At 39.4% G+C, this 25601-nt stretch overlaps 1 protein-coding gene across 20 annotated transcripts in view; it reads left to right on the top strand.

Moving 5' to 3' along the window:
* LOC140487080 (guanine nucleotide-binding protein G(I)/G(S)/G(O) subunit gamma-7) overlaps window positions 1–25601 on the top strand; it is a 323926-nt gene that overhangs the window by 263173 nt on the left and 35152 nt on the right. For 6 of the 20 annotated variants that reach the window (XR_011962712.1, XM_072586533.1, XM_072586542.1 and 3 more), the window contains one exon: window positions 12672–12782. The exons of 12 other annotated variants lie outside the window; for them this stretch is intronic. Coding sequence is in view for 2 of the 8 variants with exons in the window: in XM_072586533.1 (XP_072442634.1) it covers window positions 12672–12733 (62 nt within the window). In the remaining 6 variants the exon portion in view is untranslated. Of the gene's footprint in view, window positions 1–12671; window positions 12783–22922; window positions 22997–25601 lie in introns of all 20 variants that reach the window. 2 more of the 20 variants (XM_072586645.1, XM_072586663.1) reach the window with 1 other exon arrangement.

Here is a 25601-nt window from a genome sequence, read left to right as displayed (position 1 = left end):
CTTTGAGGCTGTCTAAATGCCTTCTGACAGTCTGCCATCCATTGAAATTTTCTGCACTTCTTAAATAACTCAGACAGTTGAGCAACCACACTGTTAAAATTAGGTACAAATTTCAGATAAAACCCACTCAATCCCAGGAATCATAGTACTGCTCAATTCCTGCCTCAGGCAACTTTCTGTGTGGGGTTTCCTCTGGGTGAAAATCTTTGTTTTCACATTCCATGGGACGATCTGATAACATGGCACAGGAACATAACACTGGCTTTGGCGAATTCACTCTTAGCCAGATTTATCACCAAGCCTGCCTCACAAAATTGATTGAATAATTCCAATAAGATTAGATTAGATTAGATTACTTACAGTGTGGAAACAGGCCCTTCGGCCCGACAAGTCCACACCGACCTTTCAAAGAGCAACCCTCCCAGACCCATTTCCCTACATGTACCCCTTCACCTAACACGTTGGGCAATTTGGCATGGCCACGTTTTTAGACTGTGGGAGGAAACCGGAGCACCCGGAGGAAACCCACGCAGACACAGGGAAAATGTGGAAACTTCACACAGAGAGTTGCCTGAGGCAGAAATTGAACCCGGTCTCTGGCGCTGTGAGGCAGCAGCACTAACCACTGTGCCACCATGCAAATGTTCCTTCCATGTGTGACTAAAAATCACCAGGTCAATGTATACGATATAATTGGGTAATTCAGAAATGACTTTATTGGTTAGTCTTTGAAGTGTGGCTGGAGCGTTTTTCATACCAATTGGCATGATTTTAAATTGATACAGTCCATTCAGTGTTATGAAAGCTGAAATTGTCTTTGTTCTTTCGGATAAAAGTACCTGCCAGTATCCTCTGAGTAACTCCAACTTAAAAATATAATCTTAGAAAGGTTTGTCCCACCTTCTCAATTGAGCCTTCCAAATGTGGAATCGGATATGAATCAGACTTTGTAACTTCACTGACTTTGCGAGAGTCTGCACATTGGGTACTATCTGTTTTTGGTACCATTACTAAGGGTGAGCTCACTGTAACTCACTTTGATTATGTTGTTCTGGAGCACGCGTTCAATCTCTTTTTGAAATTGTGCCAACTTTAGAGAATTAAGTCTTTCAGGATGTTGCTTAATTGGAACAGCATGTCCTGTATCTACATCATGCATAATTAGCTTAGCATTTCCCAACTTATTCCCACTTATCTCCCCATGTGATAGTATTAACTCTTTCAGGTAATTTCGATTTTCCTTTGGAAGGTAACTCAATAATTTATCCCAATTTTTGAGAACTTCCTCATTGTCCAATTTAACTTGAGGAATTCCCAATTCGGAATCCTTTGAACTTGCTACTTCACTTTTTGTTGGAACCACTAACACATTCTCCTTTTGCCTTCCTTCCCTATCAAAATACCATCTGATCATATTCAGATGACACACTCTGTGAGACTTCTTTCTATCTGGAGTCCTTAACAAATAATTCTCCTCACTCAATTTCTTTTCAATTTGATAAGGTCCACTAAACCTTGCCTTTAATGGTTTCCCCAGAACAAGAAGTATCACTAAAATTTTATCTTCATTAGCAAAATTGCGAGTTTTTGATTTCTTGTTTGCTTCCTGTTTCATCATATGCTGTGATATTTTTAAATACTTTCTAGCCAACTCCCCTGCTCTGTTTAATTTTTCCCTAATTCTAATTAAAATTCTAAAACTAATTCAATGGACTGAATTTGGTTGATACATTTGCTGCATCCCTAATGGCAAAAAGTACAAATGGAATTCCTTTACCCCAACTATATGGATAGTCTTGACTATAAGCCCTTAACATGATCTTTAAAGTTTGATGCCACCTTGCTAACGGTCCCTGCAATTCTGGATGGTACACAAAGGATTTGAATTATTCTATTCCTAAGCTATCCATAACTTTCAAGAATAATTTTGATGTAAAATTTAACAATTGCTCGGATTATTATTTCTGCAGGTAGTCTGTATCTATTGAAAAATTTGAATAACTCTCCGACAATCCTTTTCACTATAATATTGTACAATGGAATGGCCTCTGTCAATCTAGTGGATACATCTGTTATTGTTAACAAATGCTGATTCCCACTTTTTTTTAGGCAGGGGTCCGATGCAATACATTAAGACCTTAATGTAAAAGGTTCCTCAAATGCAGGAATGGGTATAAATTTGCTGGTTTTATTACTGAGGTTTTCCGATTACCTGACAGATATGACACGTCAACAGAATTCAACTTCATTGTTATGCAGTCCAGGCCAGTAAAAATGTTTTTATATTTTATCTTGAGTTTTTCTTGCCCCTAAATGACTGGTTATTCATATGCTACCTGCAAAACCATCTTTCTGTAACCCACTGGTAATACAACTTGATGAACTGCTGCCCAGTTATGACACAGCCAGGAAAAATCCTAGGATATACTTCCTGTAATATCTCAGTTGCCTGATTTTTCAACTATAGTAGGCAGCACTTCTACCTATGATCCATTGTTACCCAGGACAAATTGTATTCCTGGAGCTGAGAGTTTTTCCAATACTCCTCCAACCGCTTCTCCACTTTTCACTGGACACTCCAGCCGTGTTGTATGTAATGGAGCACTTCTTGTCTCACCATGAATTCCGCATACCAGCCCTCTTTCTGGCAATAGTCCTTCTGAGATACATATCTCCTCATCGCTCAACATCAAAGGTTGATGTGATCCCATATCTCTTAATACTGTAACTTCTTTACCTGCTGCTCCTGGCCTATTACATAAACCATAGAACATTACAGCACAGTACAGGCCTTTCGGTCCTCGATATTGCACCGACCTGTGGAACCAATCTAAAGCCCATCTAACTTACACTATTCCATTTTCAACCATTGACCAGTTAAATGCCTTTAAAGTTGGCGAGTCTACTACTGTTGCAAGCAGTGCATTCCACATCCCTACGACTCTGAGTAAAGAAACTACCTCTGACATCTATCCTATATCTATCACCCCTCAATTTAAAGCCATGCACCGTCATGCTAGCCATTACCATCCAAGGAAAAAGGCTCTCACTGTCCACCCTATCTAACCTCTGATTATCTTCTATGTCTCAATTAAGTCACCTCTCAACCTTCTTCTCTCCAACGAAAACAGCCTCAAGTCCCTCAGCCTTTCCTCGTAAGGTCTTCCCTCCATACCAGGCAACATCCTAGTAGATCTCCTCTGAACTCTTTCCAAAGCTTCTACATCCTTCCTATAATGCAGCAACCAGAACTGTATGCAATAGAGCCACACCAGAGTTTTGTACAGCTGCAGCATGACCTCATAGTTCCAAAACTCAATCTCTCTTCCAATAAAAGCTAACACGCTGAATGTCTTCATAACAACTCTATCAACCTGGGTGGCAATTTTCAGGGATCTATGTACACTGACTCCAAGATCCCTCTGCTCATTCACACTACCAAGAATCTTACGATTAGCCCAGTACTCTGTATTCCTGTTGCTCCTTACAAAGTGAATCACCTCACACTTTTCTACATTAAACTCCATTTGCCACTTCTCAGTTCAGCTCTGCAGCTTGTCTCTGTCCCTCTGTAACCTGCAACATCCTTCTGCACTATCCATAACCCTACCGACCTTAGTGTCATCTGCAAATTTACTATGCTCTCATCCAGATCATTTATAAAAATGACAAACAGCAGTGGACTCAGAACAGATCCTATGGTACACTTATAGTAACTGAACTCCAGGATGAACAGCCTTCACAAACCGTGTTAACTATCTGTAATCAACTTATTCCTTTCTAGATGATTATAAATCCTATCTCTTATAACCCTTTACCAACAACTGAAGTAAGGCTCACTGGTCTATAATTAGATTAGATTCCCTACAGTGTGGAAACAGGCCCTTCGGCCCAACCAGTCCATACCGACCCTCCGAAGAGTAACCCACCCAGACCACATTTCCCTCTGACTTATGCACCGAACTCTTATGGGCAATTTAGCATGGCCGATTCACCTGACCTGCACATCTTGGGACTGTGGGAGGAAACTGGAGCACCCGGAGGAAATCCATGCAGGCACAGGGAGAATGTGCAAACTCCACACAGACAGTCGCCCGAAGCTGGAATTGAACCTGGGACCCTGGTGCTGTGAGGCAGCAATGCTAACCACTGAGCCACCATGCCGCTCTAAAATTACCAGGGTTGTCTCTACTCCTCTTCACAGGTAAATGATTTAAGACGATCTGGCACTTCCTTCTCAACCAGCCTCCAACTAGGTTACACATTCTGATGTAGAGTTTTAGCCTCCACTGTGCTTTCCTTTGCCACTTTAACAAAATTCACTGGCTTATCTTGTTTTCCTACATCTGTCTTCTTCGTGCTATTTTTAAACCACTATGTCATCATGTTATCACAGTGAAGGCATTTCAGCTTTTTAACTTCTAGTTCCCCTTCATGGGTTTCTTTTTTACCCTGTGGTAAGCTATCGTTGTTATCTTCAATGAGTTCTACCTTTCCCTTACCACCTGAGAATTTCTCTTTACCCAAATTTCTATCCCTCACGGATTTAAATTGATATCGGAAGCCAAACTTTGGTTTATGAACCAGCTCATCATCATCACCAATTTCAGCTGCTAATCTTGCCATTTTAACTCTCTGCTCTTCCACATGAGTTCTCACTACCTCAGAAAGTGAATTTTTGAATTCCTCCAAAATAATCGTCTCTCTCGTGCATCATATGTTTGATCTAGTATTTTGAATGCCCTTATCCACTTATCAAAATTACTTTGTTTGATCCTTTCAAACTAAATGTCTGTGTGACCAGTGTCCCTCCTCAGATTCCTGAAATGTTGTCTGTAGGCTTCTGGTACAAGCGCATATGCACGTAAGATGGCTTTCTTCACCTCCTCATACTCCCCAGATACCTCCTCTAATAGTGATGCAAATACCTCACTAGCTTGACTTACTAAGTTTGTTACAACATTTCAGGCATAAGCTGTTCATCAGGAATGTCGGGGGGGCCCCAAGGGGACTGGGGGGAAAGGTAGCTGGGAATGTGATAAGTAGATGAGGTGAGGGGTGATGGCGATAGGTCAGAATGGAGGGTGGAGCGGTTAGGTGGGAAGGAAGATGGACAAGTAGGACAGTTCAAGAGGGCAGTGCGAAGTTGGAGGATTGGATCTGGGATAAGGTGGGGGGGAGGGGAGATGAGGAAACTGGTGAATCCACATTGAACCCTTGTGGTTGGAGGGTCCCAAGACTCGACGCCTAGAGGAAGAACACCTCATCTTTCGCCTTGTCACCACTGTCACCACTGATCGCTGGATTGAGCTGCCTCTGTTGCTGCTGCTGTCACCCCAATCATCGGGTGGAGCCGCCGATATAGCAGCCACTGCCATACCTGATCGCAAGGAGGAACGACTCTGTTGCTGTTCCTGCTGCTGCTGCACATGATCAGGAGGTGGGCCTGTTCTCACCCCATGAAAGATGCTGAAAAAGGTTTTTCAACAGAAAAGAGCAAAAGTTAAATGAGCAAGAGTAAAAAGGAAAAGAAAGAAATGTAGAAAACAGATGGAAGTGGAAGAACCCTGAGCCAGTAGCCCGAATGTTAGTGCTGTTGCTCCATCGCATCCATCCTCTAAAAGGGCAGTCGGAATTGGGTATGATGCTCCTGATGAGACCAAACCATATAAGTTTCATACAACTTCCTTGCTTTTGTACTCCAAGTCCATATTAGTAAATTTTTTAGGATGCTTGTAATGGTTTAACCATTCTGTCATCTTGTTGTGCTACCTCCAATGATTTATGCACACATAACACCAGGTATCCCTGCTCCTGCGCCTTGTTTAGAATTTAACCCTTTTTAGTTTATTCTTCTTCTGTTCAATCTTCTGACCAAAGGCAATTGCTTCACACTTCTGTGCATTAAATTTAATTTATTTTGTTCACCTATTCCACCAGCTGCTTGTGTCCTTTTTAAGTTGTACACTATTGTCCTCATAGTTAATATTGTGCTCCCTAATCACCACCTCTCCTCCTTTTATCACACTTTCCCTAATTCAGTGCTTACAGAAGACTTTTGAATTCTCTTTTATATTAGCTACCAGTATGTTTTGTATACACCACAATTTTTGAAATTGTGCCCAGTGCACCAAAGTCTCGGTCAGTAATAATGTCAGGATGAGCAAGGGTTCTAACATAAATAGAAACTTGCTTCCAAACTGCAAAAATATCCATGAACCATTACACTATGTTGCCTTCACTCAGCTAATTTCGTATCCATGTTGCAACTGTTCCTTTTAATTGCATGAACTCTAACTTTGCTAATGAGTCTATTGTTCAGGATTTAATCATATCCAAAAACAGAAAATGGTGGCAAAGCTCAGCAGGTCTGGCAACATCTGTGGTGAGAAAGCAGAATTGACGTTTCAAGTCCATTTGATGAAGAGTCACTGGATTTGAAATGTTAACTCTACTTTCTTCATATCTGTTGAGTATTTCCACCAATTTCTGTTTTTGTTTCAGATCGGCATTATTCTCATTAACATTCCGTTATCTCATCAAAAAGCTGCTGCAAGTTAGTCAAATAAATTGTCCTTTAAGAAATCCATGCTGGTTTTCCTTAAATAATCTTCATTTAGAACATTGTCTCAGAATAAGGGGCAAGCCATTTTAGGCCCTGAGAAAGAGGAATTACTTCACATTATATAAATTTTTGGAAGACTAAACCCTGAAGAGTTGTGAAAGCTTAATTATTGAGGATGTTCTAGATCAATATATATATTGATACGAATGATATCAAGTGAAATAGGGTAGGCAGAGAAGGCTCAAGGGCATGAATGGCCTATTCCTGCTCTTGTGTTCCAATACTCAAGTCAATATTGAACTTTTTCCCAAATCATCATTTCTAGAAGCATTTCCACCACTAAAAACAAACTTATTGGCCTGTAGTTGCTGCTGTGGGATTGTGTTCAAGTAACGACCAGAATTGGTGAGTAGCGAAAATAGCCTCTTTTAATCAGCAGTCACAGCACAAGATCGAAACAGCAATAGTTCTTACAAGAACCCCTTTATACACAGTTCTTACATTTATTAAAATCCCATTACTATGTTGTTACATTTTTTATCTATAGCACACTAAAGTTTGAGGGGCTTCTGTCCTGGGTTAAAACATGTGCTAAATGTTATTACTTCAGATGGTATTAAGAGTGTCTGTCTGGTCTGCTTGCGTAATTAAGAGGTCTTTTAAATTAGTAAATGTTAGTAAAAATAGGCCTGCAAGTGACAGACTTAAGACACTCTACACTCACTACACACACACACACACATACACTTTCTCACACTCACAACCCCCAACCCAGACAGACATGCACACATATATTTTGTGGTGTGAATTTGTACTTGCAGGGTTACATTGTACTTTGCTCAAAAACTGCATGAATTCATGTAAAACTCCGTTATCTCACTTTTAAGATTAGAATCAATCTAAACATCATGGCATAGACAGAGAACACAGGGGGCTAACACCTTCAACATATTGTTTAGCTATCACCATTTTTAACAGCTAACCTGAGAATGCAACTTTTTTAAAAAAGGTTTTGTGATTTACACATGAAAGAAGTGAAACTGTCATGGTATTCTAACATATGAAAGGCTTAACAGACAATCAATTTTTCAATGTATAATTTCAGTTACATCGCACTAAATTTTTGCTAAAATTCTGTTTGTTAGGATTGAGCCGTCCACTACCACCTGATGAAGGAGCGTTGCTCTGAAAGCTAGTGTGTTTCCAATTAAACCTGTTGGACTGTAACCTGGTGTTGTGTGATTTTTAAGTTTGTACACCCCAGTCCAACACCGGCATCTCCAAATCAGTTAAAAGGTGGATTTGATGGGAATATGCTATACTTATTTAGAAGTAGCAAGGACTGATAAGGTGTGAAAATGCACTAATGGGTTTGAAAGGGTTGTTTTAATTAGAAAGTGTTATTTTAAATTTGGTCCATCTTTTGATACAGCAGAACCACAGTTTTATGAATAAATGAATGAAACCGTTTTATAGCAGGGTGTTGTGAATAAATGAAATAAGAATGCAGTGTTCACTTGTGAGTGGGTTAGTACAGGTGTTATGAATGAATAAACATGAAGTGCTTGTGAGTGGGGAAATGAAGAGACCCAGAATACAATATCTCTCATTGGGGTTATCTTTAGACCTGTTTTGAAAAAGGATGTAACTTTTAGAATTGTCCAGTACTTTGGTACTACTGCTAAATCTAAAGAAAACTGGAAAATTATAGAACAGAGCCACTGCACTTTCTACTTTTACTTCACTCTATTCTTGGATGCATCTTACCATGGAATCATAGAATCCCTACAGTGTGGAAACAGGCCATTTGGCCCAACAGGTCCACACCAACTCTCCGAAGAGTATCCCACCCAAACCCATTCCTCTACATTTCCTCTGACAAATGCACCTAACCTACACATCCCTAAACACTATAGGCAATTTAGCATGGCCATTTTACCTAATCTGTACATCTTTTGACTGAGCACCTGGAGAAAACCCATGCAGACATTGCGAGAACGTGCAAACTCCACACAGACAGTCGCTCAAGGCTGGAATTGAACCCGGGTCCCTGGTGCTCTAAATTCTGTGAGCAAAATCTTATTGTCCACAACCATCTGATAAAGGAGCAGTGCTCTGAAAGCTAGTGCTTCCAAATAAACCTGTTGGAGTTGTGTGATTTTTAACTTTGATTTTTATCTGAGCCAATATATTTTCATACCATTTCTTTGTTTCCCTTATTCGCTTTTCACATGCCCCTCAGAACTTTCTATAATTGGCTTGGTTCTCGATTGTATCCTCCATTAATCTCTTTATTATATATGGAACCTTACTGTGTATAGGTTCACCTTTACATACCCTGAAGTTGTGTAAAGCAAAATATAAATGCATATTTTAAATTAATTGATGCAGAAACATGCAGCACTAAATAAGATCAAAACAAATTTCATTCCCTATAGTGTATTTAGGAAAATTGAAAGATGCTACATAAATGCAGTCACTTCTTCCACATTTGCTGTGTAAAGTAATGCCAGAGAAGTCTAATGTGAATGTCTCCTAGATAGGTCATAAATTTACTTAGCTGTAGACAGTGGAGTAGACATTTTGTTGAGACATGTTCTTAGCCTTGAAGTTTAATGGCATGTGCCCCTTTACCAGGCAAATAGGTGTGTCCCTCCTGTCAAAATTGATAAAGTCAGAGGAAGCAGCATTCTGAATCCCTGTCTCAAAATGCCTTGTATGTTTGTATGTGTAACTTATGAATGTCATATCTGTTTGATGTGACCTTTGTAAATTGGGCTGACATATTCAATTGATTGTGGTGCACAATGTGCAGGAGTGTCCAACCCAGGTCCACGACAGTGTGAAAAATGTTGCCTGACCCCACTTGGCTCCCTCCTGAATATTACACTGCACTGGCCCCACGATGAATGTCCCTCCCTTTCAATCATATCCCTTCTTCCAAGGCCTATCTGAGGGTTTCTACCAGTGACACAGCAGCCTAAAATTGAAATCCCTTTCACCAATGATGGGAAGAACCAACAGTTGCCTACATCTCACTGCTTTCATGTAAATAAGATCTCAAGACATTCCACTTCAGTGAACAGTTCCAAGGCCTTTATGTCTAATTATAAAAGCACAATAATGAATTGTTTAATGTAAATGTTAGTAACATCATTTCTTCAATATTGGTCTGGAAATACAGTGTAATGCCTAGACATTATTGTAAATGTGAACATAAATATTTAAAATTTGTTTTTAAACTAATACTGATAATAATATCTTGGTACTGTACCACCTATTTCAAATGGTTAAACTGTAATAGACCAAGCATTGACTGTACAACCACCCCTCACCAATGCGAGAGGAACTGTGAAAACCAACATACACAATCACAATATTCAAATTAAACATTAAGTCAACTGTATCTATCTTTGCTGTTTGTTGCACGATAAAGTTGTTCACATCAGCTTTCACATTATACAAGTCTTTTCGAGACTATTGCTCAGTTAGCTTGTTCTTATGCTGAGGATGCTGGATGAAATTTAGCATGGAAGGTTGGCAGCACGTCATCCATCATCTGTTGGAATTCCCATACACCAGTTCTTCGGGAGCCCCAAAGGAAGAAAATTCTTATCGGTCACGGGCACCTCTGCCATCAGGGCTTCTGGCTTACCTGGGATATCCCATCTCTGAGAGCTACTAACATGCAGAGGCTGGCAATTCATTGGTACTAGCAGTGCCATCAGTGGTGGCCACTGCTGGTATTGCATTGTTGCTTATCTGAGAATCAATAATGGAAGACATGGGGTGGGATGGAGTTCCCAGAGACAGGACCAAATCAGGAGAACTGAGTATCAACACAAGGGCAGTGGTGTGGCTTTCTATGGACAGCCTTCTTCCTTCTAGCATGTCCCTCGATAGCACAGATAGCTCCATTTCCGAGAATATTGCAGGCAAATCCAACAATGTTTGTTGTAGTTTCCTCATATGGTGAGTTCTTGTCTAATCAGCGCTGATGAAACTGTGCCCTTAATCAGTGTCCTATTGGCAGGAATACTACCAGCAAACATGAGGGATTTTTCCAGGAGAGACAGGAACACAGTGGAACCTCTTACAGACATCTTAACACACTAATACCCTGGCCCCACCTTCCCTCCACCCCACCTCCAAACTAAACCAATGCACTCTCAGAACGGAAGAGTTTTATGGGGCTACAAGTAATAAATCAGTATTATCCGCACCACACCAGCACATTTCAACAAAGCACATATTTTGTATATGCAGCTTATTTCAAAAACGTTAATGTTACCCAAAACTGTAACAAATTCAGGCCTTCAGACTTCCACATTAGTGAGTCACATCAGCGCACTACCAATAGTATGTGCAGTCAGTGCTCAATGGAAAAGTCGCCCTCTAAAGTTTGGATTGTCTTGCATCTGTTACACTTTACAACTTGAAAATTAATGTACAGATTCTTAACCAGTCTTTTCATTTTACTCCCGCAGTGCATTTTAAATCATTCCTGTTATTTACAATATATTATTTTAACCAAATTGCACTTAAATAATAGATTATACCAACATTAAACAGGACATCATGCTCACGTCAAAGCAACAAAAATATACCTTAAACAATGAAGCAAAACAAGTGTTTTATCAAACATCTTATAAGAGCGTACAGCCTCAATATTACAGAGAACAAAAATAACAGGGCATATGTTGTTACTAATGTGTGGCTTGAGTACAAAGGTGACTGACTCTATAACATTCAATCTTTTTATGTGTTCGTTGTTCTTGTTCCATGTTGAGTGTAATTTAGCCATATAGACACTCAGGTCTGGTGGAAAGCCAGCTTTTCATCCACACTAGATATTGGGTTACGAGTGCTGCCAATCACTACAACCTCACTTTGTCCTCCTACTTCCAAAACTTTCTTTGTTAAAATAACCACATCAAAAGGCACAGGTGAATTTCCTCAAGCCAGTTGGTTTGAATATATTTAACTTTGTTCTGTGTTTTGTCATCTTAAGAACAGACAAGGAATAATAATCTTTCATGCCCAAGTTAAAATTTGCTGATTGTTTAATTTTACTGCTGAATCAACCAAAATTAGTGTTTATTCACATTTGCTGATAGACTGTAATAATCTGCTGATAGACCATACTAAAAACATTCAAAATAACAACTAACATTCATGCAGCATATTTAATGTGGACAAATATCCCAAGGCACTTCAAAGCAATGTCTTTTTTTTGGTACTAAGCCATAAAAGCTGAAAGGGAAGATGACAAAGTTTAGTCAAAGGAGTTTTTTTTTCAGAGCATCACCACTGAAGAAAGATAAAGTGGAGAGGTTTAGGGAGGGAATTCCACAGCTAGCTTAAGGCTAAGATAGCTGAACCACAAGTTAAATCAGGAGGCCATAATTGAAAAAGTTTGGTAGGGATAGAGGTGGCTTCACATACAGAGGAGTGAAGGATTTTAAAATTGAGACAATGATGGAGGGAGAGCATGAGAAAGTCAGCATGAATGAGATTTGGAGCAAGTAACACACAGGCTTGTTACAATCTCCAAAGAGATCAGCACATTTAAAAAGAGATTCCAATTTGCAGTTATTAGCTGAAAGAATGAGCCAACAAGGTAACAAATTTTAGAATTTTCATTTTAACAAATGACTAAAATAAGTGACAAAACACTATATTTGTTTTGTAAGTGATTTGTACCTTAACTGACAGTAAATCTTGGAAAGTGATGCATCTAATTCTATTTAAGATTCTGTAAGATAAATATATCTTAAAAGGGAAACAAGGTGTTAAGTTCTGAAAATATATTTTTCCACAATTTCATTTTTTTCCACTTAATGTCAGTAATAGCTCAATAAAACTATGCAACTGGCAAAACCCCAATTACAAATTCAAGGTCTACCTGCAGGCCAAGGCTGTTGTAGTCTGTCACATTGAGTTCCATGTAAGATTGATGAAAATGACAGTTTATGATACATTAATGCAATAAATGTTTTTATCATATTGTTTTATCTGCTGCAAACATTGTTGCTTGCTCAGCATTGAGAATGCTCTCTGATAATAATTAATTAATCTTACTTTGTTTTTCTTCATTCATGGGAAGTGGGCATCACTGGCAAGTCCAATATTTGTTCTTCATCCCTAATTGCACTTGAGAGCCATTGAGAGTCAGCTGCATTGCTGTGGAGCTGGAGCCACATGTAGGCCAGACTAGGTGAGGATGGTAGATCTCCTTTCCTTCCATGTTGTAGTTCATTGTTTACTTAACCTACAAATCTCCTGCTAGGACTAGGAAACTAAACGTTAATTCTGTTTGTTTAAAAATATATGATTGTTGAGCAGACAGATTCATTATAACAGTTCAATAGCTGTTGATGCAGGAAAGCACAGGTATTCTCCCTAATTACATCATAAAATCTAGACTGTAATGGCTGCTAGTCAGGTATTCTTCATCCTGATTCCTTCCTTATTAGCATAGTCCAATATCAGAACATCCCTTTTTTTCCAAGATAGCATGGCATTCATTGAATGAAAATGTGTGTACATGAGGATGGTAGCTAAAACTGTGGCTAAATACGAAAATATGTTTCTGAATAAGAGTTCAAGAATGAAGAATATGGAGTTTAAGGATCTGTATAATGCCTAAGTGTTTTAACTATCCTCTCATACCTTGTGTGGTATGACCTTCACGAATTCGAGCTTTATCATATGAGTGTTCTTTCCTTATAACTGTGTTTTGGTGGAGAATTGACTATGTTCAGGATGCTTTTCCAAAATTTCACTCTCCAGACTTATGTTTGGAATGTTTCTAAGTGCAGTTAGGGTCTTATATAGTTGTGCAATTATTTTGTTAACTTTTATTTCTCCTTAATGGTACCTGGCTACATATTATTATCTCATAGGGTCAAGATTCACTACACACTGGACTAGGTTACCCAAGTAGCATACATTCCTTTATCCTATGCACAGAGTAAGCAAATCTGCACCTGCATGTTGATCCTGTGCAGTCTTTATAGATCCCTACAGTGTGGAAATATTTAGCCCATTGAGTCTGCACCAACCCTCCAAAGGAGATCCCACTCAGGCCCTCTTCTTCCCCCCCCCGCCCCCCCCCCCCCCCCAACCTATCCCAATAACTCTGTATTCACCATGGCTAATCCACCTAGACTGCACATTGCTAGATACTGCAGGGCAATTTAGCATGGCCAATCCACCAAACGTATATGTTTTTAGACTGTGGGAGGAAACTGGAGCACTTGGTAGAAACCCATGCAGACACAAGGAGAATGTGCAAACTCTACAGAAGCAATCACCCAAATTCTGGAATCAAACCTGGGTACTTGGTGCTGTGAAGCAGCAGTGCTAATGACTGAACGATCATCCTTCGTTGTCCTTTGTTTTTCAATATATTTGTGAAGTGTCACTGCATTATAAGGAACATATCTTACTGAAAGATTTCGGATGTTTCCACAAATGGAAAATTTGAGATATAAGGAAAGATTTCAGTTTTCTTTTGAATAGCAGGTGTTGAAGGAAGATTTAATTAGGTACCAAACATTATGTGAATTGTAGAGTGCATAGGAAGGACATGTACCTCTAACCAAGATTTGAATCCTCCTGGGATTTTCCCTATCTCTGTATATTCCTCCAACCCTCTTTATTCTTCCAACTCTATCCTCTGTGAATCCCTCATTTTCTTTGCCCCACGATTGGAGGCCTTATCTTCAGCAATCTATATTCTAAGCTCAGGAATTCCCATAAAGCAGTTTGTCTGTCTCTCATCTTTCAAGACTTCCCTTAAAATCCATTTATTTGATCAAGCTTTTAGTCATCTTTTATGCTCGCTCCTCTTTGCTTTGATGTCAATTTTTGATTGATGATGCCCTTTTGAAGTACTTTGAGTAAATTTACTGTGTTAAAGCTACAATATTGCTGCAGACTATCATTGTTTTGATTAAATACTGCTTAAATCTATGGCAGGAGAAATGCAGAATTGTGAGCAAAATTTAATAAGGTATAAATGCAAGGAAAACAACTATTTATGGCCATTGTACTAACTCAGATGTCTGTGTGAAAGAAGAACATCTCGAAAATGTGTATGGAAAGAAGTATTAGCTGGATTTTCTGAACGTGTATAGTATTTCTACAATTTTGTCATTTTTTCAAAATCAGAAAATGTGCAACTTGTTTTGGTATTATATTTTCAAGTGTCAACAGGAAATTCTATTGGATAGAATTTCCAATAAAAAATCTATTCAACAGAAATATTTCATGTTTGTAAAATCTGTGACTAATTTAGAACAATGTGCAACAAAGTTGACTGGGGTATTCCCCAGGTAGACAGGATAAAGTTGACATGGTGAAGGGGGAGGTTATCAAGCAGCTGCCAGAATGATTTTTTGTCAGCAGAGCAATTGTATAATTTGACATGGAAGCTGCGTGTTCCTTCTGGACTATCCGATCTGGCAATTCCTAATTCTACAGAATGCAAAAGGTGTGGAATGAATCATCCAAGCTATTCTTGCATAACAGCAAATGCCGAATAAGGAGCAACCAAGAACAAAAAAGAGCTGTATTTATGTGGCATTATAGATCAGGACAACATGAAGCACTTAACAAGGAATGGGCTTTATTAATATTGTGAAAACCGAATGTATATTGGTCAGAAGAAACGGCACCTCCAGCAATTCAGTACTCCACTCTTATAACAATACATGTGCCAACCTAGACTGTGTGTTCAAGTCCATTGTAGAGCATATGTGTCCTTCGGACTCAGCTTTTTGTCAAAGGATTTTGACAAAAGCTTATCAATATGAACTTTGTTTCATTTCTCCCTGCAAAGATGCTGTCTGACCTGTTGAGTGTTTCCAGAATTTCTTCATTTTGTCAAATCTGAAAGAGATTTGCATAGTATATAGCATAGATATGACTTGATTTCAGTGCATCGGTGGCTCTCTTGGTTAGTCTGATCACCTACTATTTTTCAATAGGCCTATAGGGCATAGAAGTACATGGGAATGGGTCATAATTGGGGTAACTGTGCTAAAAGAAACCCATGTCATAACAGGGCTGGGTTGTGGGCTGGGTAAAAAAGCATGGAAGGATGGAATCAGGTTCTCAAGTTATTGAACTCAGTGTTGAATCCTAGAGGCTACAGGTTCCTCAAACAGAAAATGAGATGTTGTTCTTCAAGCTTGAGCTAAAGCTTGCTGGAAATGCTGGCAAGTGGGGCATTAAAGTGACAGGCAACTAGAACTGAAGTGAAACTGTGAGGAAGGACAGCTCTGAGACAGCATGACACGGTACTGATGGAGAGAAGAGGTTGAGAGTACGCATATAGTGGTCCATAGCACTGAATGTGGATCTCAAGGTGCAGCAAGAACAGCTGTCTGAGGAGCAATGTGCCTCCCGGAGATTGTTGTGAACCTGGTTGGATCCTGCAATCCATTATCTCCTTGGTTACCTACCCGTTTCAATTCTCTCTCTCTCTCTCTCTCTCCGGGCTGTAGGATGGTCAGGACTGGGAACTAAGTATATCAGACTATAAGGTTTACAGGATGGATAGGGAAAATGGTATCAGGTCATTAACAAAATTACTTCAATGGTAAGGGAAGACATGATGAGGGGGAAGCATTCAGTGGAGACTGTATGAACGGAACTGAGGTACAGTAAAGGATTTAAAGCTGTTATATTATAGATCATTTTGTGGCAGCTCTGCAGTGCTAGATTGTATAAATGCAGAAGTTAAGTAAGTATATAGTGTAGTATCAGTGGAGAATTTTAACTTTAACATAGGTCATGAGGAAGTTAAAAATCATCAGGTACCTGACAAAGGAGCAACACTTCAAAAGCTTGTACTTACAAATAAACCTGTTGGACTATAAACTGATGTTGTGTGATTTTTAACTTTGTCCACCTCAGTCCAACACCAGCACCTCCACATCATAGATCCTGAGAGGCAGACAACCATCTGTCAGAAAGATAGCACATTTCTGCAGTGTGTCTGGGACCGTTTACTATAGTAGTAAGTCCTGGATACAACAAGGGGACAATTAATGATTAATGAACCAGTTTTAATTAGTAACCTAATTTTGTTTGAACATTTACCACAAAGTGATCATAGCATGTTCAAGTTTAGTGTCGCTTTTGAAAGCAAAATGCATGAATCGGCCACAGAGTTTTAGCTTGGGAAAGGCAGACTTTAAAGCAGATGAGACAGAGACTGCTAATGGGTAAAACTGCTGAAGATTGGTTAGGCCACTTTTGGAATACTGCATTCAGTTCTTGTCTCCCTGCTATAGGAACTTGTTGTGAAACTTAGAAGGGTTCAGAAATTATTTGCAAGAGTCTTGCCAGGTTTGGAGAGTTTGAACTGAATAAGCTGGAGCTATTTTCCTTGATGATGTTTTAGAAGTTTATAAGATCATGAGGAGCATGAATAGGGTGAATTGTCAAGGTCTTTTCTCCAGGATAGAGGAGACCAAAACTAGAGGGCATGGGTTTAAGGTGAAAGGGGAAAGATTTAAAAGGGATCTCAGGGATAATATTTTCACACAGAGGATGTTGTCTGTATGGAATGAGCTGGCAGAGGAAGTGATGGAGGCTTGAACAGTTACAACATTTAAAAAACATCTGGATGAATATGAGTGATTTAGAAGGAAGTGGGACAAATGCTGGTAAACAGGGCTAGTTCAATTTAGGATATCTGGTCAGCCTGGACGAGTTGGATCAAAAGGTCTATTTTTGTACTGTACAGCTGTATGACTCTATAACGGTGGAAGGTGTTAAAATAAATATTTAACGCAATACAGTTTATGCCCCTGAGAGTGAAAAGCTCCACCCGACAGAAAAAACAACCAAGGATAACTAAAGAGAGAAGGGACAGCATAAAACAAAAAGAAAATGCTTACAAAAATGCAAAACGCAGCACAGATCCTGCTGAGTAGGAAAAATACAACCAGCAAAAGGCTGCAAAACAGCTTATAAGAGCTACCAAAAGGGATTCCGGAAATAAACTTGCAAACTTCAAAACCACGAAGGAAATATTTTGTAGTCGCATAAAGGGAAACCCAGGTGGTCAGGTACAATGTTGACCCACTAAAGACTGAAAGTGGGGATACTATAAATGACTAGGAGACCGTGAGGACTGTAGATGCTGGAGATCAGAGTCAAAAAATGTGGTCAAAAGAGAAAATGCTGGAAAATCTCAGCAGGTCTGGCAGCATCTGTAAGGAGAGAAAAGAGCTTATGTTTCTTTGACAAAGGGTCAGTTAGACTCAAAACGTCAGCTCTTTTCTCTCCTTACAGATGCTGCCAGACCTGCTGAGATTTTCCGACATTTTCTCTTTTGGTTTCACATTCCAGCATCTGCAGTAATTTGCTTTTATCAAAAAGTGTGGCACTAGAAAAGTACAGCATGTCAGACCCCATCAGAGGAGCATAAGCCCTTCATCAGGAATGTGGCAGGGAGAAGGGGCTGAGAGATAAATAGGAGGGGGGACTGAGGGGAAGGTAGCTGGGAAGGAGCTAGGTGGATGCAGGTGGGGGGTGATGGTGACAGGTCAGAGCAGATAGGTGGGAATGAAGGTGGACAGGTGGGACAGTTCAAGAGGGTGGTGTCGAGTTGAGGGTTGGATCTGAATGAGGTGGGGAGAGGGGAGATAAGGAAACTGATAAAATCAACATTGATGTCTTGTGGTTGGAGGGTCCCAAGGCGGAAGATGATGCGTTTCTCCTTCAAGTGTTGTGTGGCTTGGATTTGGTGGTGGAGGAGGCCCAGGACTTGCATGTCCTTGGCAGAGTGGGAGGGGAATTGAAGTAGTCGCCACAGGGCAGTGAGGTTATTTGGTGCTTGTGTTCCAGAGATGTTCACTGAAACGTTCCGTGAATTAGCATCCTGTCTGCCCAATGTAGAGGAGACAACATAGAGAGTAATGGACAGAGTAGATGAGGTGTTTAGATGTGCAGGAAAATCTCAGCCAGTTGTTGGGCCTTAGATGGAGGTGAGTGGGGAGGTGTGGGCTCAGGTTTTACACCTCTTGCAGTGGCAAGGGAAGGTGTCAGGAGTGGAGGATGGGTTGATGGGGGGCGTGGACCTAACGAGGGAGTCACAGAGGGAATAGTCTCTGTGAAATGCTGATGAGGTGGGAAGGGAAATATATCTCTGGTGCTAGGGTCTGATTATAGGTGGCAGAAATGGCAAAGGATGATGTGCTGTATCCAGAAATTGGTGGAGTGGAGGATGAGGACCAGGGACGTTCTATCCTTGTTGTGGTTGGAGAGGTGTGGAGTTCAAGGGCAGAGATGAGGGAAGTGAAGGAGATACGCTAGAGGGCATTGTTGACGACATGGGAGGGGAAATTACAGTCCTTGAAGTAGGAGGCCAAGTGGGATGTCCTGGAGTGGAATTGCTCCTCAGTGTCACTGATTATGGGGAAATGGCAAATATGTTGAATTTGCCTCATTATGAACAATAGAAAAAGGATAGTTTGCTGGAGCTCCCAAGGAAATTAATTAACTCCCAAGGACTTAATAAAACATAATGTAAGTGAAACATTGATAATGAGGAAATTAATGTAATTAGAGAGTGTAAAGTCCCTAGAACCTGAAAATTGCCACCTGAGAGTGTTAAAGGAATTAGAGGAACACTACTAAAACACTCGGACACCCTAAGCATAATCTTCCAGAGTTTCCCCGACACAGGAGTTCTCCCCAGGACCTGAAAATTATAGACCAGTTAGTCTAACATCTATGAAAGGGAAATTGTTGGAGTCTATAATCAAGGACAAGTTAATCAGGGGGAGCCAGCATGGATTCATGACAGATGAATGTTGTTTATGCGGGTTTTGAAAAGCATTTAGTACAGTCCCACATAAGAGATTGGTAACTAAGGTAGAAGCTTTCAGAATTGAGGGCAAATTATTGACATGGCTGGGAAATAGGTTGAGTGGTAAGCAACAGAAAGTGGGGATAATGGGTAGGAACTCAAGTTGGCAGGACTAGTGGCTGGTGGTGTCGCACAGAAAACTGTGTTCGGACCTTAATTATTCACATTATTTATTAACAACTTGAATGGATGACATAGGAAGTAATGTATTCAAATCTGCTGATGACTCAAAGTTGGATGACACACTACAGGTGACCACCATTGCACTATACACACACACACACACATACACAGTAACATACTGTCTCTCAAAGACACTCACAACCCCCCCCCCCACCCAGACACACACACGCACACAAACCCACATGCACACATACACATATACGTTTGTGGGGTGAATTTGTACTTGTAGAGTTATATTGTACTTTGGTCAAAAACTGCATGAATCCATGTAAGGCCCTGTTAACTCATTTTTTAGATTAGAATCAGTCTAAACATTATGGCACAGACAACAGCACACAGGGGGCGAACACCTTCAACACATTATCTGGGCTGACACCAGTTGTTAAAGTTATCCTGAGAATGTAACTTTTAAAAAAAGTTTTGTGATTTATGTATGAAAGAAGTGAAACTAACATGGTCATTCTAACAGATGAGAGACTTAACAAACAATTTTTCAATGTATAATTTCAGTTACATCACACTGTAAACTTTTGCTATAAATTATGTGTCTTAGAATTGTGTACTCCACAACCACCTGATGAAGGAGCAGCGGTCCAAAAGCTAGTGCTTCCAATTAAATCTGTTGGACTACAACTTGGTGTTGTGTGACTTTTAACATTGTAAACAATATAGATGATAGCGGCGAATAGGGCAGCATGGTAGTACAGTGGTTTAGCACTGCTGCCTCACAGCACCGGGGGGCCAGGTTCAATTTCAGCCTTAGGTGACTATGTAGAGTTTGCATGCTCTCCCTGTGTCTGTGTGGGTTTCTGTAAGGTGCTCTGATTTTCTCCCACAGTCCAAAGATGTGCAGGTTAGGTGAATTGGCCATGTTACATAGCCCCGTGGTGTCCGGATATGTGCAAGCAAAATGGATTAGCTGTGGTATGGGTTGGCATAGAGTAGGGGGGCATGACGAGTCTGGGTGGGATGCTCTTCGGAGGGTTGAAGCAGACTCAGTGGGCAGAATGGCCTCTTTCTGCACTGTATGGATTTGATGATTATATGAATTCGATAGCATAACATTACAAAAGGATAGTAGCAAAGGTGAAGGTGCCATAATCTAAGCAGACAATAGGGTTACTCTCTCATCAAAGAAAGATGTTTGGTCATAAGTCAAAATACTTTCTAGGTGGTATAAAATTAAATATAGTGGATGTCCAAAGAGACTTGGGGATTCCAGTGCATGGAGCTTTAAAATGTCCTAGAAAAGTGAAGAGAATATTCAAGAAAGCTAATGAAATGCTGGCTTTTATATCTAGAGCACTGGAGTACACAAATGCACAAGTTATGCTGCAGTTACACAGAACTCTATTTAGACACACTTGAGAATTGTGATGGATCTGGGAACTACACCTTAGGAAACATATTAGCTATGGAGGGAGTACAGGTAGGTGTACAAGAATGGTACCTGTACTTGAAATGTTAAGTTGAAAGGAGATACAATACACTTTTGGAATATTGTGTTCAGTTCTGGTCTCCTTGCTACAGGCAAGATGTTGTTAACCTTGAACGGGTTCAGAAATGATTTACAAGGATATTGCCAGGGTTGGAGGGTCTGAGCTACAGAGAAAGGCTGAATAGACTGGGGCTGTTTTCCCTGGAATGCTGGAGGTTGAGGGATGACTTTATAGTGCTTTGTAAAATCATGAGAGGCATGAATAGGATGAATAGCCAAGATCTTTTCGCTAGCATAGGGGAATCCAAAACGGGGAGGGCATAGGTTTATGGTGATGGGAAAAGATTTAAAAGGGATTGAAAGAGCAACCTTCCCATATAGAGAATGGTGCATGTATGGAATGAACTGCCAGAGGAAGTGGTGGAGGCTGGTACAATTATAATATTTAAAAGGCATCTGGATGAGTATATGAATAGGAGGGGTTTAGAAGGAAATGGGTTAAGTGCAGGCAACTGGGACTAAATTAATTTAAGATATCTGGTCAGCATGGATGAGTTGGACCGAAGAGTCCATTTCTGTGCTGTACATCTCTATGACAATGACTCTATAAATTAGGCCTATTTTGTCAAGGGGACATTATCTAAGTATTAGGACCAGACCATTCAGGAGAGATGTTCGAAAGCTCGTCTACACACAAAGGGTGGTAGATGTTTGGAACACTTTTCCATAAAAGGCAGTAGATGCTGGATCATTTACTAGTTTTAAATCTGAGATAGATCATTTTTTGTTAAGCAAAGGTATATGAAGTTAGGCCACAGATTAGCCATGATATTATTGAAAGGTGGAACAGATTCAAGGGACTGAATGGCCTACTCCTGTGTTCCTATATAAAAAAAAATATTTTTGCTTTGTTGCTGCATTGTCCCCACTTCATCAGAATGGTATATGCTAGCATGGGCAAGTAGCCCAAGGAAAAATTATGCTATTTGGGATCTTTCCTCACTGGAATTGTGATAGAAAACATGGACCAGTCTGATGGCATTGAATATTTATTGTAACCTTTTATGATGCCTTGAGATGTCACATACTGATTCCTATTTTCCATAATTTTTGAGGTGCCAGAGATTGGTGCTTTTTTCCAATAAAGAGGCTGTCCTATTTTTTTCTGTTTGCGAATTACTTCAACTATATATACCATTAATCAGCTAGTAGCATGCAGTTTTATCAAATTAGAGGACCTCCCAGACTTGGATATATTTGAAGTACAGGGAGGATCTCTTGGATCTTGCTTACAAGACACATCAGACCAGGAAACTGATTGTTGTTTTAATTGTTGGTACATGAGAGTCCTACTTCAACCACCTTCTGGCTGCAAAGGTGATATTCCAGAATTTTGGGGCCTTATTCTTATAGTTTCTTCTGCTTTCTTTGGTTATTATTCTTACAGTTTGTTACACTTTTAAAAATTCTCTAAAGCATGACCTTGAGACTTGCTGCATTATTTCTATAAACCTAAGAGAATTGACTTCTCAACCTTGAAGACTTTTTTGAGCCTGATCTGTGTATCTTCATGGTTTGGTGTAAACCATGAAGTAAATTTTCCACAATTTATCAATTTGAAGTTGTTTCAGCAGTGGCTTTCATATCTACACATCAGAAATGAGAAATTTAGTAATTATTAATGAAAGTAGTATAGTGCTCTAGGTTGTTATACAATACACCCCAAACTTGATTTTAAGTATATTAATTTATTTGTATTAATTGAAATTTTTAAAATTTATGTTCATAATTTAAAAAACAAGTGTTGCTGCAAAGCACATAAACATTATAAATGAATTCTGTTCAAGGCTCCAGATACCACTGTGGGAGTATGTCAACAAAAGAGAGTGATGCAGAGATTTTTGTTGAGGTGTCAAAAAAGGTTAGTACAGTCAGATGGTATTTCATGCATGATTCATATCATTAGACCTTTGAATACAATGAGGTTGACATACTCAATGAATTTTTACTACGTCTGAGAAATTTTTTGGAACTTGAAGTATCTATCAGTGCTTGTAATCAGCCTTTAAAGGTTTTGTTTACTAACGTTTCATGTCACCATTGTTCAGTTTACGGGAGCTAGCTCCTTCAAGGATTTCCAAATCTTACAAGTACAACTGATATTTCTTCATAATAATCATCAGAGCACTTGACGGTTTCGACAATGGAAAGTGATCCATCCCAACAGATAGCAGTCAGGTATCAAAAGAGAAAAATAAGTCCCTACTCCCCTAGCCAAGAAGTCAGAGAGCCTTTTTCCCCATGTATCTATGTCTACCAGTTACATTTTACAGCAGACTGTCTCACTTCCCTTGCAACAGTTTCTTAATTTTTGATGCATACGTGCTAAGCAATAGAACTGCGAAAAACTGATGTACAGCTCTCAATGGTAGACAGCTTCAAATCCAATATTTGGCTGAAAAATTCCCCGTGGAAATGCATTGTTTCCTCAGGTCTTGTGTCAACAGAATGACTGAAGATTCGAAAAACTGGAAAACCAGTGTAGAAATATTGCAGCAATGATAATAATGTTAATTGTTATTTAACATGTTCTTTTAATTTTAGTACTTAAGAACTTCAATCTTTGCTAAGTTTATGGCCTCATTTTTACACCATACCTAAAGACTGCTGTTCCTGCTTATATTTTGCTAAATCTTGTAGACTTGTCTTATATTCATTGTTTATTTACTTTATGTCAAGGTGTGCTGTCCCAACTTGTGAGTAGTTTAGCTGAGTGTTGCTTAGTGAAGGATTACTTGAAAATTAATATGGAATAAATTATTAATTAAAAATGTAATAATTACTTAAATAAGTATTGACTTTGATTCACAAAGATTCAAATCAACAACTAACAAGCTTAAAAGAATAAAGATATATCTAAATAATGCTGAAAACCTGACAGTTTAGAATTATGCTATTATTCTTTGAATGGAAAATACTATTGGGGTCCACTAAAGGTCATGCTTGTTTCAACATGTGCCACAATATTGAAAGTATAATCCAATGAAAATGGCTTAAAAGCAGAAAGGTGAAACTCTCGGCAGACCAGGCAGAAAATGTAGAGAAAGAAAAGTGGCTGTTATATGTGCATTTGTGAAATCATTTGAAAGTATTCAAAGGCTTAGAGAGAAATGTGGGGAAATTTGGCAAGGAACAGCATGAACAATCTTATCATCACAGTATCCAAAGATCTGTGGGTCAAACATCAGCCTATTTACTCACATGAAGACCCAGGATAAAACTTACAACTCTGAGAAGCTGTTCTCCTGCAAACCCAGTCACGGAATCCTGTAAAATTCTTCCGAAAGACAGGGAATGGGAGTGCCAAAGGGAGAAGGACAGTAAGATAAAAAAGGTGGAAAGTATTCCACAGCTGAATAATTCACTGGATATGGTCTGCAGTCATTGGGAAAGTTTGAAAATTGATTTGAATCTTCTATCCACTGGTTATGTTACAACTTTGCAAAAGCCTCCTTTCAAACCTGATGCATTGATTTTGTTTAAGAAAAAGTGAGCATGATGCATTTCTCTCTGGACGCTATTACAGTTTCATATGCTCCATTCCCGAAATCTTTCTCCCAGCCTTGTAAAGAGTCTTGGATTCAAATCTATGGGAAACTGGTCAGTGGTTCTGATAGGATATTCCTTTTTGCTAAAGAAAACCCCTTTTATCAATGAATGCATAGGATTGTAAGTGTACTGCATTGTAGAATCTGGACATAGATTTAGTAATACCCTTCACGAGGAAATCGGATAAAATATTAAAATAGATAAAAATATAGAATGAAAACAGTAGCATGCAACTAACTGGGTTGGTTGGAAAGAACCAGCACAACCTCAATGGGCCAATTTAAATTTGCTGTAGTATCCTATGAATGAATCTACTATCACATTGACTATTGCCTTATATCAGTCTAAGTTTCTGTGGGTAGAGAGCTATAGAACATAATTAAAATAAAACTGCAGGCTTTCAATCACCCAGTATTTCTGGGATACCCATTCCTAATGCCAGTACAAACCGATGATAAGTTTTATGTGAAAGTTAATGTGTGGGGTTGAAAACTTTTCATTGCTGAATTAACTTTCTGGGCTGGCACATACGTGTCCATCATAAGGATAAGTTTCAGGATAAGACATAATACAAATTTTGGGCGGCTCCATGCTCAGCAAAGTACTTCACTTTGTCAAGGTCAGTAGACTCAAATTGTGAAACATAAAATTTTTCAGTGAACGATTTTAATGGCCAGAAAATCATATGTGTACCATGAATGAGGCACAGCAACTTTTCTCATTTTTGTTTGCAAAGACTCTGTGCTTAGAAGTTCAACTTGGAAAATGTATCCCTTTATTTTATATCTAATAGGAGCATTTGCATAGAAAATTGGGAAAGATTCAACAGGCAATATGACCAGTCCCAAACAAAACCACTCTCCAAACACTGGCATTCTCAAACATCCAACCAACATAGAGTCATAGAGATGTAAGAG

This window comes from Chiloscyllium punctatum, chromosome 2 (assembly GCF_047496795.1).
Source record: "Chiloscyllium punctatum isolate Juve2018m chromosome 2, sChiPun1.3, whole genome shotgun sequence".
In the NCBI taxonomy this organism is placed as follows: Eukaryota; Metazoa; Chordata; class Chondrichthyes; order Orectolobiformes; family Hemiscylliidae; genus Chiloscyllium; species Chiloscyllium punctatum.
The sequence above is the reverse complement of the archived record's forward strand: the minus strand, read 5'-3'. Positions and strand labels throughout refer to the sequence as shown.